Below are 16740 nucleotides of genomic sequence, written 5' to 3'. Positions count from 1 at the left end.
TAAAATAGCTAGCTAGCGGGAAGCAGCCGCATAGCACAGGGAGATCAGCTCGGTGCTTTGTGACCGCCTAGAGGGGTGGGATAGGGAGGGTGGGAGGGAGGGAGACGCAAGAGGGGAGAGATATGGGAACATACGTATATGTATAACGGATTCACTTCGTTGTGAAGCAGAAACTAACACACCATTGTAAAGCAATTATACTCCAATAAAGATGTTTAAAAAAAAAAAAAAAGATGTAGCTTCTTTCCTGCAGAAATCCCCACCGGACTGAGGGAGGATATGCTGCTGCACACAAATGACCCTCGCCTCCGTGGGCCCTCGACCATTCACAGTCACTTTACAGCTTCCCGCTGTACTCCTTCTGCTATGGTCCACTGACCCTACAGTTATAAACCACTCTTTGCACAAAGCTCAACCCGCTCCTGCCCCATCACGCTGAAGTGGCGACCATGCTACCGTCAGAAAGAAATGAGACGACCAGACGTTAAGTTCTCAATGGCATCAGCTCCCCACCCCTCACCTGCACCCATCACTCCCGCAGTGGAAGAGGCACCATGCTTCCTGCCCGAGAATCCTCCAGAGTTTGAATCCCTCCCGTCCCAGTTACTAGCTGTGTGACCTGAGGCGAGCTGCTTCACCTCCTTGTATATCAGTTTCCTCATCTGGAAAATGGAGTTAATAACTGTAGCTGATAGGGTTGTTGCCAGGACAAAATCAGTTAATACAATTAATATATGTCGAGTGGGCTGGAAGAATGCCTGGCATACGGTAAGTGCACATTAAATGGTGGTTAGCTATTATAATTCCTATTGCTTTTATCATTTATTTCTGTCTCTTCTGAGAGCTTGCCCTGGTGATTGTACCTTTCTCCCCATTATCTTCAACCAGTTTGCGCTTGTGGTAGGTAATCTCCAAAGATGATCACCATCAATCCATAAGCACCTGCGATTCCATCCACCAATGGGTAGATCCTATTCCCTCCCGCCTCTTGAATCTGGGCTGGCCTTGCGACTTGCTCTGACCAAGAGACTGCAGCAGGGGGACTTTCAAGCCCCAGATCTTAGATCAACTGGCAGCTTCTGCTTCGTCCCTCTTGGAAGCCAAAGATGACAACCTACTACCCTGAGACCACTTCTCTTTGAGAAAGCCCAAGACAGTCACATGGGCAGACAGAGGGAAGGTATGTGGAAGAGCACGAGGATACTGGACATGTGAGGCGAACCCTCGTGGACCTTCCGGCCCAGTCCCTGTACCAACCACACTCAGCCAGGTCAGGGACCTCAGGCCAGGCTACAGGGAGCAGACGAATCACCCATCCGAGCCCTGTCCAAATTCCTGACCCACAGAACCACCAGAAATAAAATACCATTATTGTTTTAAGCCATTCAATCTTGATGTGATTTGTTATGCAGTAACAGATAACTGAAACAGTGTTCCCCTTCAGCAATGAGAGAATGCTCCATCATACACCCCATCTTAAAACAAAATATCCCACACAGTTCTTCCATCCTACCTTTACTACCAGTTACTGACTTCTTTATATCACCACCGCAGTCCTCTATTATAACACTTAGCATACTGCTGGATAGTTATTTATGTATAGGACTATCTCTCCTACTGGACTGAGTTCCTTCAGGGCCATGACTGACTGCCATGTGTATCTGAGTATCCCCACATCCAGCAACGCACTCAGCAAGTGGTGGTGAGTGCTCAAAAAGTGTTAGCTGAATAATGCATGCATGCATGTGTGAATGAATGGGACCTCCATACATCTGGTCTACCTGCAGACATGCATTCTGGCACTGGAAACCCAAGACAAATATGGAAGAAAACATAGGATCCAAGAAAGCAAAATTTCAAGAACCGGATTCAAAAGGTGCAGGAAAGAGAAAAAGGGCAAGATCAGCATGGTGCAGCCAGAAGCCACAAACTGAAAGCCACTGAGATTTGAGGGTTGTTTCTGCAGCACAACTAGTTTATCCTAAGTGATAGAATACATATTCTACAATTGTATGTTGTTTTGTTCTCATGAGGAGCTGAACCCTAAACTGGAAGAGGGAGAAGAGGAACTTGAAGAATGTCAATGCTCAAAGTCTATATACACTGTGATTAAAAAAAAAAAAAAAAAGAAAGAACAGTTTCAGGCCTAAGATTTCTGGAAATTATTTAGAAGGTTAAACTTTGACACCAGATCCAGGCAACAATTCAAGGTGTTAAGATGCTGTGTTTTATGACAAACTAAAAAGGCTCAAGGGGCATATAAAACAATGGAAGTAGGACAGCTTGGTGCACTGGTTGGGATTCAAACAATGTATTTATTTTAAGGTATCGACTTCCTCCCACCAAAATTTCAAAGTTAATGAGAAATTATTTTTAAACCGGTGGTATACACCAGTTTATTAATAAAGAGGATGTATCACAACCACACACTCTGCTGTCAGAAGCAAGCTACAGAAAAATAGTACAATTGAAACAAAGTAGAAATATTATGAAAACCACAACGGGCTTCCCTGGTGGCGCAGTGGTTGAGAGTCCGCCTGCCGATGCAGGGGACACAGGTTCGTGCCCCGGTCCGGGAAGATCCCACATGCCGCGGAGCGGCTGGACCCATGAGCCATGGCCGCTGAGCCTGCGCGTCTGGAGCCTGTGCTCTGCAACGGGAGAGGCCACAACAGTGAGAGGCCCGTGTACCGCAAAAAAAACACAAAAAAACCACAAGGCTATGATCCAGGACATGATAAGAGAGAGGAAATGCAGTAAGATAATGTCACTTGGTATTAGGAAAACGATTACCCTCTGTGCTGCAGGATATGAAATATGGGCTCATAATATGAATTTTAACTTTCTGAAATTTTCTGTTTTTGAAATTTTTAATTTTTAATCTGCTGAAGTAAAACAAAATGGCACCTTTACATAATACCCTAACTTTCAAAAGCCTGCTTCCTTCATTTCTCTTAACCAATATTTGGTGAGCACCTTCTTCTATGTGCCCAGCCTTGGGTGTGCCTTCACAGCCCGGACTTCTGACCCAGGCAGGGGCCTGGCAAGTGGCCACAGGTGGCTCTGACTGCAGCTCTGGATCCACAGAGCTCACCCCACCAAGCAAGCAAAGCCTGTGAGTGGACATTTCAACGGCAGAGATCATGGAGTCATTCTCTAACAGGGACCCAGAGCGAAGGAAATTCCCAGGGTGAGGACTCCTCCCACTAACTGTGTGACCTTAAGCAAGTCTGTGAACCTCTCTAACCTCTATTTTCCTCATCTGTAAAATGGGGATAACAACAGTGCCTGCTTCATGGAGTTGCTGTATGGATTCAACACGATACATTGCGCCTAGCACAATGTTTGGCACACGGCTAGCGCTCCGTTTATTGTTGGGTATTATTATCCCCAGGTCGGCCCTGAGATTTCTGCAAGGGAAACCAGAGAAAGGAACGCAAAGGGGACCTCAATCAAAGGCCTGAGTGCCTACTAACAAGCAAGGAAATGCAAAAGAGATATGTTTTACCTATGAGTTTGGCAAGGATAATACAGATTGGTAACAGCTTATATTATGGAAAGGTAGAAGCAAAACTGGCACTCAGATTCACTGCTGGAGAGAATGTTGCTTGCTTCAATCTTTCTAGACAGCAATTTGGCAATATATACCAAGATTTAATACATGAATACTGCCTAGTCCAACAGTTCTATTTCCAGGAATTTATGCTAAGGAAATAATTGGAAAAGTGTGCCAAGATAGATGTACAAAGATGCCCATAGCAGTGGGGTTTTTTTGGTTTGTTTGTTTTTTTTAATTTATTTTATTTTATTTATTTATATTTGGCTGCACTGGGTCTTCGTTGCTGTGTGCGGGCTTCTCTTACTGCGGAGCACGGGCTCTAGGTGCGCGGTCTTCAGTAGTTGTGGCTCGCGGGCTCTACAGCGCAGGCTCAGTAGCTGTGGCGCACGGGCTTAGTTGCTCCGTGACATGTGGGATCTTCCCCGACCAGGGCTCGAACCTGTGTCCCCTGCACTGGCGGGCGGATTCTCAACCACCGTGCCACCAGGGAAGCCCAGCAGTGTTTTTTTATCACAGCAAAAGTTGAAAGCAATATAATTATCCATGAACAGAGAACCGGGTAAATAAAGTATAGAACATCCACAACACTGAGTAAAATCACGATGTGGATCTATATTTCCTGACAAGGGAAAGGCTCTATGATAAAGTGTGAAGTGACAAAAAGCGAGTCAGCAAACAACACGTAGAAGACGGCCCTGTTCCTTCACGTGTATGTGTGTGTGCTTATGTGTGTGGAAGAAAAAGTCTGAAAGGAGAAACACCAAAATGTCATAGTCGTTATCTCTGAGTGGAGGGATCTGGGGTGATTTTCACTTTCTAACTCACATCTTTTTGTACCATCGGAATTCATTAAATGTGCAACAAATCTGACGTGTTAAGCCTCATCACATCACTCCTCTCATTCTAATTCCCACCTTACCTGGGGTGATCACCAGTTCCGTGACACCTGTGACACTCCCACCCAACACCCACTTCCTTCCACTCCCCACCCCGCCGTGTGGGCACGCTGGCCTCCTTCCCATCCCCCCCCATGGGCACACTCCCACCCTTGCGCTGGCTGCTTCATCTGCGGGGAACACCGCCCCCCAAAGACCTGCCTGGCTCACCGTCTGGCTTCCTTCAAATCTTAGAGTAAATGTCACAGTTATGGCTTGAACCATGTCCACCCTCGACCAAATTCATAGGTTGACGTACTAACCCCGAATACCCCAGAATGTGACCTTATTTGGAAATAAGGTCACTGCAGATGTAAGTAGCTAAGACGAGGTCATGCCGGTGTAGGGTGGGCCTCTAATCCAATGGCTGTCCTTATAAAAAGGGGAAATTTGAACACCGACATGCACACAGGGAGAACCCCACGTGAAGACTGGAGTTTTGCTGCCACAAGCCAAGGCCTGCCAGAATCCAGGAGAGAGGCCTGGACAGATCCTCCCCACCCCTGCCCTTCAGGGGAAGCGCCACCCCGCAGACCTTGATCTGGGACGTCTAGCGACCAGAACGGTGCCGCAGTAAACTTCCGGTGTTTAAGTCGCCAGGTTTGTGGTCCTTCGTTATGCAGGCCCCAGCAGCTAATACAGTCACCCTCTCCACGAGGCCTCCCTCGCCACCCAGATTCACACTTCAGCCCCTCATTCCCAAGCCCTTCACTGCTCCATTTCTTCACGGCATTTATCACCTAGTCACACATCATGTGATTTCCTTTGTTCACGGATGCATCCCCAGGGCCCAGCGCAGTGTCGGCCCAGAGCAGGCGCTCCAGAAAGATTTGCTGCACAGGTAAACAAACAACTCAGAACCAAACAGATCAAGTCTGGCCTGGCGGAGCTGACTGTCTAGTGGAGGGAGACGGAGAATAAAAAGACCTGTGTAAGACGGTGATAAGCGCCTTGGAGACAAATCCGGGTCAGGTGCAAGGAATTATGGAGGGGCTGCTGTTTCTCGAAAACAGAGTTAGAGAAGACCTCTCTGATGACGTGAGACTTGAGCAGAGACCTGAAGGAAGGGGTGCAGTAAACCATGGAGATCATATCTGAGATAAGAATGTTCTAGGCCGAGGGAACAGTAAGTACACGTTAGTGGAATGAACACATACCATTTTTACAATCACAAAGTAAATAAAACTATTGTAAGTCTGAAAATGCATCCAAATATTTAAAAGCCCAATTCCAAGGGCGAGGAAGAAGAATCTGTTTTTTATAAATTCTTAAGACTCTATTCAGGCCCAGGATGAAAACTCCAACCCCTTCCTTGAGTCCCCTTCCCCGGCCCCATTCCCATCTCATCCTCCATCAAATGGCTTTCTCAACAATACAGGTGAGGTGAGGTGAGAAGTGAGGTAAGAAGTGATGTATGAGGGATAGGTAAGGTGAGGTGAGAGATAAAGCATAAGGTGAAAGGTGAGGTGAGAGATAAAGTGTAAGGTGAAAGGTGAGGTTAGAAGTGAGGGATAAGGGATGAGGTGATGTGAGGTGAAGTGGTCCTGAGGCTGAGAGGCCTGGAGATCCCTAACGGTGCCACAGAGCCAAGGGCAGGAAATGTGACTGCTGTCCTAGCCACCAGCTGCCAACTTGCCCCCATCAGATCTGGCCTCTGATGGTCTGCAGAGACCTTTCCATCCCAGCCTGTCAGCTGCCTCAGCCGGCATGTTCCCACAGCGAACACCTGTCCTGTGTTCCTGCCCTGCCCCCGGGCCACCGTGGTTCCCAGCTCTGACGATTGTTCATTCCTGCTACCCGACCAGCTAGTTCCTACTCTGCCTCACTTTGGTTTTTTAATAACTGTAGTTTTTTAAAACCCACATAAGGGACTTCCCTGGTGATGCAGTGGTTAAGAATCCGGCTGCCAATGCAGGGGACACGGGTTCGAGCCCTGGTCCAGGAAGATCCCACATGCCGTGGAGCAAGTAAGCCCGTGAGCCACAACTACTGGGCCCGTGAGCCACAACTACTGAGCCCGCGTGCCGCAACTACTAAAGCCCGCGCGCCCAGAGCCCGTGCTCCGCAACAAGAGAAGCCACCGCAATGAGAAGCCCACGCACCGCAACCAAGAGTAGCCCCTGCCCGCCGCAACTAGAGAAAGCCCGCGCGCAGCGACGAAGACCCAATGCAGCCAAAAATAAATAAATAAATGTTTTTTTAAAATAAAATAAAAACACCCATAGCATAAAATTTACTCTTAACCATTTTTAAGTGCTCAGTGGCATTAAATCCATTGACACTGTTGTGCCACCAATCTCCAGAACTCTTTTCATCTTGCAAAACTGACTCTCTGCTCCCACTGAACACTAACACACCCCCTTCCCTCCTCCCCTCAGCCCCCGGCAGGCACCACTCTACTTTCCGTCTCTGGGATTCTGAGAACTCTAGATACCATATAACTGGAGTCAGACAGCTTTTGTCTTTTGGTGACTGTCTCACTTCACCTAGCATTAATGTCAAGGCTCATCCATGTTGCAGCCTATGTGAGAACTTCCTTCTTTTGTAAGAAGGAATAATAACTCCCTTGTATGGACAGACCACATTTTGTTCATGTCTGTTGAGGAGCACTTGAATGGCTTCCACGTTCACCTCCCTTTTGACACCTGTTTGCTTCAGCTGCCTCCAGGTGCTTCTGTAATCCTCAGCTGTCACCACCAAGATCACTGCAGGGCAATGCAGGGCTGGACGAAAGGCCTCCAAACACGCCCAGGCCGAGGGGAAACACGGAGCCGGAGCAGTTCTCGGAGCGACACGTCCCACCAGACGCCAGCCCGGTTCTGAACCCCCGGCTGCCCCTTCCCTCAGTTTTCCCAACCAACTTAAAACCTGAATTTTTACGAGCTAAAGACTCCCCACTAACAGGCAACAACCAAAAGTCTGGGAAATGCACCCAACCTCAAGGAGACACTGCCTAGGCCAGAGCTTTTCAAACCTTAGCGTGCAGACAAATCACCAAGGCAGGCCCTTGGCCCTTAAAAAGTAGATTCAGTAGATCTGGGCGGGACCTGGGTGCGTGCCTTCCTAATGCGCTCCTGCAGTTGCCGTGGGGGGGTGGGGGGGGGGCCTCAGGCTGCTCCGCGCAGCACGTGCAGGAGCAAAGGCCTAGCGCCCTCCCCTCCCCTCCCCCACCCATCCACACCTGTCTCCTGGGCTCAGTGCAAGTTCCCCTAGAAGCTCCTCGTGGAAGACTGTGTGTGTCTGTGTGTGTGTGTGTGTGTCTGTGTGTCTTCCCCCTTTGAAGGCTCCGCAGCACTTCCCTGCGTTTACGGCAGCCCTTCAGGCTGTCTGGCTCCAAAGTTAACCCCAGCACCCAAAACCACGGTAATGAAGGGTTTCTTCCACAGGCCCCAACATGAGAACAAAGAAAGGAGCGGGGAGAGTCTCCCAATGGCTCCACAGGGCCGCGAACACCTGCCCGTCACCAGGAGCAGGAGGCCCCCGCGCCCTGACCTCCCGCCGAGACGTGCCACCCACCGCCCAGGACAGCTGGCACCCCCCTCACGTTCTACCGAGGCTCTGGGCCACCAGGGCCGCAGGAAAGGCAAGCAGAGCGCACCTGCCAGGCCCGCCGCCAAGACAGGCCTCCCAACTGCAGCCGCGCCGGGCACCGCCCGGCGATTCGTCCACTCCCCTCCCCTCCCCTCCATCTCCTCCGGAGACCACTGGTACTTCCTCAAGCTCCCGAGCCCCTGGCACACCTGCCTTCTTCTCAGAAGAGGGCCCCGTTTCTCCTGCTCTCCTCCACCCTAAAGTGAATCCCTCCAGGGCTTCCCTGGTGGCGCAGTGGTTGAGAATCCGCCTGCCGATGTGGGGGACACGGGTTCGAGCCCTGGTCCGGGAAGATCCCACATGCCGCAGAGCAACTAAGCCCGTGAGCCACAGCTCCTGAGCCTGCGCTCTCGAGCCCGCGAGCCACGACTACTGAGCCCACGTGCCACAACTACTGAAGCCTGCGCGCCTCGAGCCCGAGCTCCGCAACAAGAGAAGCCACGGCGATGAGAAGTCCATGCACTGCAACGAAGAGTAGCCCCCGCTCGCCCCAACCAGATAAAGCCCGCGCGCAGCAACGAAGACCAAACGCAGCCAGAAATAAATTAATTAAATAAATGAATTTCTTTAAAAAATAAATAAATAAAGTGAATCCCTCCACTCTTCCCTGGGTGTCATCCCCTCCAAACCCCGGGAGCCTTCGCTCCGGTCCTCACTGCAGACCCTTCCAGCCGCATCCGTCTCCTCCTCCAGCCCACCCCGTGCTGGCCTTTCCCTCTCCCTCCTCACCGGCCCCAGGGACTCCTACTTGCCGCCCCCCCTTCACCCGCCCTCAACGGCCTGCCTTATTTCACCTCCTGAACAGACACTGTACCCCCCAAAGCGGGACTCGGCCCTCCGGCAGTTGCCGGCCGGTTACCACGAAGCACAAACTGGAGTTGAAAAGCAGCCTCTCTGCGGCTGAGCCTTGATCTGAGGAGGGCAAATCTCAAGCTTCAAATCCTTTCGCTTCCCCCTCTTGCTGGCCCTTTTCAGCACCAACGCTCCGAATACTGTGCACCCCGCGTCCTAGTCCCCGCTGCCGCCCCATTTCCTACAGACCCACCCTCCCAGCCGCCCTTGGCCCTTCACCGAGTCTGCCCGAGATTCCCAGGCCTGACTCAAGCCGACCGCCCACCTTCCCTGGCCACACACGGCCAGTCAGATGCTACAGGACAAACGGATCACATGTGCACTGGCGACACGACAGATTTCTCCCATCACCTTAGGCTTCGCTCCCAACCCTCCACCAGTCCCCTCCGATTCCTTCCCCCATTATTATTTCTCCCCCGTTCCGTAGGGGGAGCCAGCCTGCCCACAGGAACTACTTCGACCTTGGGGGAATCACCCTTCAGTTACTTCTACTCTTTCTTAAATTTTCAACCACTGTATCTTTACTGATGCTTCCTTGACTCCTAGAAACATGACCAAGTCTATACATGTTTTCAAAATTTCCATCAACCCCACACCACCATGAAGTTACAGGTGGCAAATCTGGTCACGTCACTTCCTTCTTGCTGAATCACCTGTAGGGAGGGGCTCCCGTGGTTCTCGTGACCCCCCCGAGTCTGACTCCACAGCCTGTGCTCTCGGTACTAGGTTTAGGAGGTGGGGTGGCAGTGGGGATGCAAGGGATCAGGAGAAAATGGACACGGTGGGTGTCCTGGGGGTGGGGATTCAGGAGGGAAGAGTGGAGGAGGATTTTTTTTAAAAAAGAAGTATTGAATACAATGGCCTTCAGTAGGTCACTGGGCTAGAACATCTGCAGGACAGTGAGACAGTGACACTCACAAACATTCAGTAGAAGCAGGACAGTTGCTATAACAAGTGCATTCCAAGGTATCCAACCTGTGGACCTGAAATACAAGAGCTAAAGGGAACTTAGAGATCATCGCAGCGACCCCTTCTCGCACTGATGAAATAACCCAGGACACCGTGACCTATTCACAGTCACACAGCAAGTCACTGGCTGAGAAGAGCATGTTCAGGTTTGTTAACTCACAGTTCAATGTGCTTTCCAACAAATCATGCTGCTTAAGCACATGAGAGAGAAATCATGTCACAGTGAGCTGCAGATGAAAGGTGGGTGGTCACAACTTGGAAACAAATTAGATCAGTGAGAACAGCATCTTCCTATCTGGGAAAATCAACCTAGTGTAATTATAATTACAGTAATTAGCTGCCTCTAGCACCCAAGGCACTGAGAGAAAACCTGTGGCTCCCAGGTCCCCGGTGACTTTTCACAACCCCTGGCTGGGTTCTGTTTTCAGGATTAAATGAGGCATTTCCTGACAAAGACTGCAGCAGCTGTTCCCAACGGACCAGGAGGTGAGGATTAAAAATGACATCCTCTATGCCCTTTGATTCTCAACCCAAAGACAACCAAGAAACAAGATATAACCAAAAACAGTTTCAAGGTCACAATTTTAAATCAACTGTTCTAACAGTTAAAAGACAACTGCAAGATATTAAGTGGTATATCCCGAAAATGCCATTAACTTTCAATTAGGGGTTTATGGTATCTGGATCATTGGTTCCAAGGTGAAAGTGCCTAAAACTCAGCTGCGAACTTGTTAAAAAGGAAGATTCCCAGTTACTACCACGGAAGATTCTAATGTAGGCCAAGGGTGAGCCGCAGAAATCTAAATTCTTAACAAGCACCCACACGTCCCCAAGAGGCTCCAGGGATCACACCTTCGAAACATTTATCTAAGTCTTTGTTTACAGGATACTAAACCACTCAAAAAGTATAACAATATTCACCTCAAAAAGCTAATAATAAAATAGCACATTAAGTAAGATAAAAATTTAACATGCCATGAAGCATAAATGCAATGAAAAAAAAAGAAAAACAAAATGGCAGAGTTTGCTAATCAAAATAATCAAATTTCAAGATTATATAAAATTTAAAAGAAAATCCATTTGGAGGGGAAGAACACAACAAAAAGGAGAAAAAAAGGTTGCTATCTTTAATATATAAAGAAAAATTTTAAATATGTGTGTGTGTGTGTGTGTGTGTGTGTGTGTATCACAGGTAAATAAGCAAAAACAGAAAATTCGTATAATACAAATACAAAATAAACAAAAAATACTCAACTCAAGGGACTTCCCTCGTGGTGCAGTGGTTAAAAATCTGCCTGGCAATGCAGGGGACACGGGTTCGAGCCCTGATCCAGGAAGATCCCACATGCCGCAGAGCAGCTAAGCCCGTGCACCACAACTACTGAGCCTGCACTCTAGAGCCCGCGTGCCACAACTAGTGAGCCCACATGCCACAGCTACTGAAGCCCGTGCTCCACAACAAGAGAAGCCACAATGAAAAGCCCGCACACGGCAACAAAGGGAAGCCCCTGCTCGCCACAACTAGAGAAAGCCCACGTGCAGCAACAAAGACCCAACACTGCCAAAAGTAATAAATAAATTTATATTAAAAAATTCAACTCAAAAGTAATAAAAAAATAAAGCAACAAGAGTTTTTAAAATAATATTCAATGCTGGTTATGATGAAGTGAAACAGTGAACTGCATAAACTGCTTGGGTTAATTTCAGCATTACAGCTTTACATAAAAAGTTGATTCAGGGCTTCCCTGGTGGCGCAGTGGTTGAGAGTCCGCCTGCCGATGCAGGGGACACGGGTTCAAGCCCCGGTCCGGGAAGATCCCACGTGCCGCGGAGCGGCTGGGCCCGTGAGCCATGGCCGCTGAGCCTGCGCGTCCGGAGCCTGTGCTCCGCAACGGGAGAGGCCACAGCGGTGAGAGGCCCCAGCGGTGAGAGGCCCGCGTACCGCAAAAAAAAAAAAAAAAAAAAAAAGTTGATTCATTCAACAACCACCTACTGAGACATGTATTAGGCACCCAGCAGAACCCACGCACAAAGAAATATAGACAAAGCCTTACCTACATAGCTATTCATCATAGTATTATTTATAACAGCAGAAAAAGCTGGAAATAATAAAAGATTAAGTAAATTATTAGGATGGAAACTGTTTTTGGACAATATTTAATGAATAGGGAAATGCTTAACTTAAATATTGAGTGAAAAAAGTAAATACATATAATTCAGGTTTTTTTTTTAATGTTAACAAAAGAAAGACAAAATTATTTACAGTGTTAGCTATAGGTTATGGGATTATGGATACCTGTTTTCTGTACCTTCCAATAATTTCCGAAGTTATCAATTTCATAACTATTATTTTAAGAAAGACATCCCTGAACAAGATGAAGAAATGGGCACAATCCTTTCTTTTAATATTGTGAATGTAGGATCTCCTAAAAGGACTCCATTCAAAAACAAGTCCAAAATATTACAATTTGTTTCCACAAGACTAAACTTGTAAATGTTTAAACAAGCAAACAAAAAAGGGGCACAATCAAAATGCTGAATGAAATAGAAATAGACAAGAAATCAATAAAACATAGAAATTTAAATAAAGACTGAAATAAGGGGACCAACTGGAGGGTGGACTCCATTGAACAAAAGTTAACAAGGAAAGACAAACCTACGGAAGGAGGCGAGAGTTTGCAGGCAGCCACGAAAGGGACTACAGCCTCATCTAGGAGACCCAAGGCAGGAATAAGACATGCCACTTTCTGACTAATACCACTTACTCTTCAGAAAGAGAACCACCACGGCAGGTTCGGCAAAGCCTCCCCCAGCCCCACTCCGATGGTGAAAATACAACACTCAGGAAGAGGAGCCAGAGGGTCCTGGTGGTACAGAGACGTGGCGTGGACTGAAATACAGCACCTCTTCAGGATCATCTGCTACTCACCATGCCCAGCTATCCTACATCAGGAAGCCACCCTCCACCAGTATCACTCCTCTCAGCCTTCAGGTGGATCGGGGCCACCTTTAAGAGGTCTTCCTTAAGGAGCCCTTTCACTCACTGCCTTTCCTGCCTGGGGACAGTCCGTGCAGGGGTCTGCACCTGCTTATGCACTGCTCTGGGTCTCCACCTAGATCCTTGAGGACAGGTGCTGTGTCCCTCCCCTTCTCAGTTCCTATCCTATGACCCAGCCTAGAAGCAGCTTTATTATTATTATTTTCTGCGTGCCTCAACCGGGGGAGCCCCATACACCAATCCATGAAATGATGAAGTCTCTGCTTCCGTGCTGTCAGCTCTAGAGCGGAAATATAATTTCAAGTCACCAGGTTGAATATTTGTATTGGGGGTTAAGGGGGAACAGGAACAGGCTTGTACTGACGAGAAAGTTATGGAGGAACAGTACCAACAGCTCCATTTATTCTAACTTTATCAAGAGAATTACTTATTTTATCCACAACATCTGCAGCACATCCAGATGGCCATGTTCACATGGGGAAGCTGAAGAGAGGTTACATGCGTAGAGTCTGGAGTCAAACTAACCTAAACTCCTGAAGCCTTAGTTTTCTCATCTGTAAAATGAGTGTGACTGGATCATGTAAGTAAAATGCAGCACCTGGCACACGGCAAGCACTCAGTAAATGGTAACAATTGGCTTGCCGTGTCCCCCAGCAGATGAGTCCATGAGTATCAGATGGGCTTGCTTTGTTGACTAACGCCAAGAGCCCTCTTCGTGATTACCTCTTCTCATGGAAAGCACTGGGTCTCCGCTCCTCTGGACACACAGGCTAGAACACTCCAGAGGCAGGACTGAGAGCTGAGGGGCTAGGTCAGACAAAGCTGTTTACACTCTCTGTGTACTGCCTGAAAGAGACCCATTTTGCACCCCCCCCCCCAGCTCTGGCGTGACTCCCTGAGCAGGGCTCTACCCAGCTATGGGAAATCTATGAGGACGTCTCAGGTGTGCGTAAGTCCACGGGTTAAGAGCCGTAAGGAGAATGGAAAAGAGATGCGTCTGCACCAACTAGCCTGTGACCTTGAGCAAGTCACTTCTCTGTCAGTGTCCTCTTCAGTCAGAGGAGCAGTTCCATTCTATGATCCCTTAAGTCCCTTCCTATGCTTTTTTGTCCCATCCTCTATGCGATACTGGTTATAATTCCAACAGTGAGGTCCAGGGACACCTTCAAATGTGTTCCATTTCCTTCCAAAGCCACTTGCCAGTCCTCTGGCACTGCTCCCATGAGAAGGGAGGATGTGGAGTTGCTTCCACGGCTTTCTGGTTTTGTTCAGTGTGCAGCAGCTCTGCGCACTGCTCACGCCACCTTTCCTGCCCCCAAAGTGGTCAAGTGTGTGTGTTCTGGGGCAATCACTGGCTTGCAGCATGTCGTCTCAGAGATGGTTTCCAGACCATCCTGCGTGTAGGCTCGGGGTGGACAAATAAACATTTCAGAGAAGCAATATGAATTAAATCATTTCCTCAACAACAAAACCCGCCCACATGCTTCTTCATAAATCGTGCCTCCTAATTCCACGCTAACAGTCAGTAAACTGCATCTATTATAAAAACAACCCTTACTCCTTTCACGCCCTGACACTTAAGAATCACAATATTTTCACACTCTGTTGTATGAATGCCTTTGCAGAAGTAACAGCAATAGCTATTTCCCTGGAAAGATCCATGGCCAGGGCGCTTTCCAAGAGATACTCTTTGAATGTTCTTTGTGTCCTGGTGCACTGGGGGACACCGCCAGCTGCCTGCATCTGGGGGGACGCAGGGCCACCCAGAGTAATACAATACTGTTTTCAAGCAAACACACCGAATGTACCCCTTCGCCCCGACAATAAATTATTTCCAAAAATTTGATGTAACCACATTCATATTGCCATGCACAAATACAATTCCAGTGCCTGCATTTTGCAGGGAAAATAAAGGCACATTCTGAGATGAAGCCACCAGACCCGCCACAGGCTCCCTAGATAACAGAATAGCTTTGCAGACCTTCAGCAAGATTGGCCAGAACCCGCTTGCTTTTTCGTATTATTATTTTCTGCGTGTCTTTATTTGCTGGGCCCAACAAGAATGGAAAAGCATCTCAAGAAAGGAGGGCGAGGGAGCCGTGGAGAATAAAAGAGGATGGGCGGGGAAAGCCGGATTTTGAAAATAGCAGCAATGAAGGAAGGCAGGGTCGCGCCGGAGGGTCTCCGCGGTGCTTACCTGGGGCGCACGAGGCCGGCCCGGCCAGCAGCAGCAGCCAGAGGCCGGGGAGCAGCAGCCCCGAGCGGCGGCGGGCGCGGCGGGCGGAAGGCCCGCGGCCGCTCGGCCCCGGGACCAGCGCGACCCCGGCGCGGGTCTTCCCCTCCATGGCCGCGCCTCGGCGTCGGCGCCGCGCCTCCGGCTGTCCCGGTCGGCGCCCCGGCCCGGCCTCGCGGCTCAGCGCTCTCAGGCCCGGGAGGGGCGGCCGCTGCGGCGGCGGCTGCTGGGACGGGGCGCCGCGCACCGGCGCGGAGGGAGGCCGGCGAGGCGGGGGCTGGCCGGGGGCCGGAACCGCGGACGGACGGGGGCCGCCAGCCGCACGCCGGCCTCGCCGCTCCGCCCCCTTCGGAGCCTCCAAGCCGCTGCCCGGCAACGCGCGGGCCCGGGCGCGGGCAGGCGAGCACCACCTCCCGGCCGGCCGGGCTCCTGCCTGCGGGGCTGCCGGCGGCTGGCGCGGGGCGCGGGCGCACGGGGGCTGCGCGGCGCGGGGTCGAAGCCCGGCCCGCCCCCGGGATCCGCCTCCTGGGAGGGGACGCGCGGGACGCTGGAGGCCTGGGCCCGGCCGGCGGCCGGCGCCGCCCCGACCCGCACGGAACACCGGGTCCAGCGCCCTGATGGCCCGGCGCGCCCCGCCCCCGGGGGCGCCCGCAGGGAGGGAGGCCCACGAGAAGGGGTCAGAGCCGGAAAACCTGGCCGGCGCGAACGTGACGGGCTTCTCGCTCCTCCTCTGGCTCGAGTCTGTGCGGGGCAGCAGGTGTGAGTGGGGCGCCTGCGTTAGTAGGACACCCTTCGGGGACAAAGCGAGGGAGAGGTCAGGCTCCCTTCCCAGGAGCTCGACGTGCAGTAGAGGAGGCGAGAAAAGGCGCACACAGCTCTGCCCAGCCTGTCTCCCGTCTAGAGGTCTTGCCTCCTATGCAGGTCATTGGGAAAGGAACATGCAGGATGCTCTGAGTTTGGGAAACCCGCAAACCGCGCACGTAGTAGGCCTGCAGAAGGCGCCTGCAGAATCGAATTGAAGCAGAGCTGGAGAGAATCACACACATTTAGGCCCTTTTAGGGAAAGCAACGCTCTTGGGAGGTGAAGAGAATGTCAAAGGATCAGCATTTGGCGGGGTAGAGTTCGGGGTGGGTGGCTGGGATCAGGAAAGCAACGAAAGGAGTTAACATTTGTCGAGTACCTGCTATGAGCCGGGCATCGAGCTCCGAGGTCGCCCGGGGGAATAAAGGCCTTGGAACATGGAATTGACAGTTTTTGGATCTTGCCATCCCATTGGAATGCTTGCACCAATCAGGTTATGAAAGGTGTGAATTGGGGACACTATGGTATTGCTAGGAAGCTATTATGGACAATGGAAAATGTGAATCATCCACATTGACAAAAGGATGCACGTTGCTCTCCAGTCCGCTTTCCCTGCTGGGCCCCAGCCTTGCAGCGTCAGCCCAACTAGGCTTCTTGCCTGGTGCTAAGATTGTTGGAGAATCAGGAATAGCCCTCCCTCAGAATATGGCTGAGGAGCTTCCCTGGTGGCTCAGTGGTTAAGAATCCGCCTGCCAATGCAGGGCACACGTGTTCGAGCCCTGGTCCAGGAAGATCCCACAT

The 16740-nt window shown here is 50.4% G+C and overlaps 1 protein-coding gene across 2 annotated transcripts in view; it reads right to left on the bottom strand.

Moving 5' to 3' along the window:
- The window catches only part of KIAA1549 (KIAA1549 ortholog), a 143952-nt gene extending 128682 nt beyond the window's left edge, over window positions 1-15270 (bottom strand). Inside the window, exon 1 of one of the 2 annotated variants that reach the window (XM_059074850.2) lies at window positions 15102-15270. In XM_059074850.2, coding sequence (XP_058930833.1) covers window positions 15102-15249 — 148 coding nt within the window. In that variant the 5' untranslated portion in view covers window positions 15250-15270. The remainder of the gene's footprint in view (window positions 1-15101) is intronic. The other variant, XM_067042056.1, reaches the window with a different exon arrangement.
- Window positions 15271-16740: the final 1470 nt, after the last annotated feature.

Source organism: Kogia breviceps, chromosome 9 (assembly GCF_026419965.1).
Source record: "Kogia breviceps isolate mKogBre1 chromosome 9, mKogBre1 haplotype 1, whole genome shotgun sequence".
NCBI lineage: Eukaryota > Metazoa > Chordata > Mammalia > Artiodactyla > Physeteridae > Kogia > Kogia breviceps.
The sequence above is the reverse complement of the archived record's forward strand: the minus strand, read 5'-3'. Positions and strand labels throughout refer to the sequence as shown.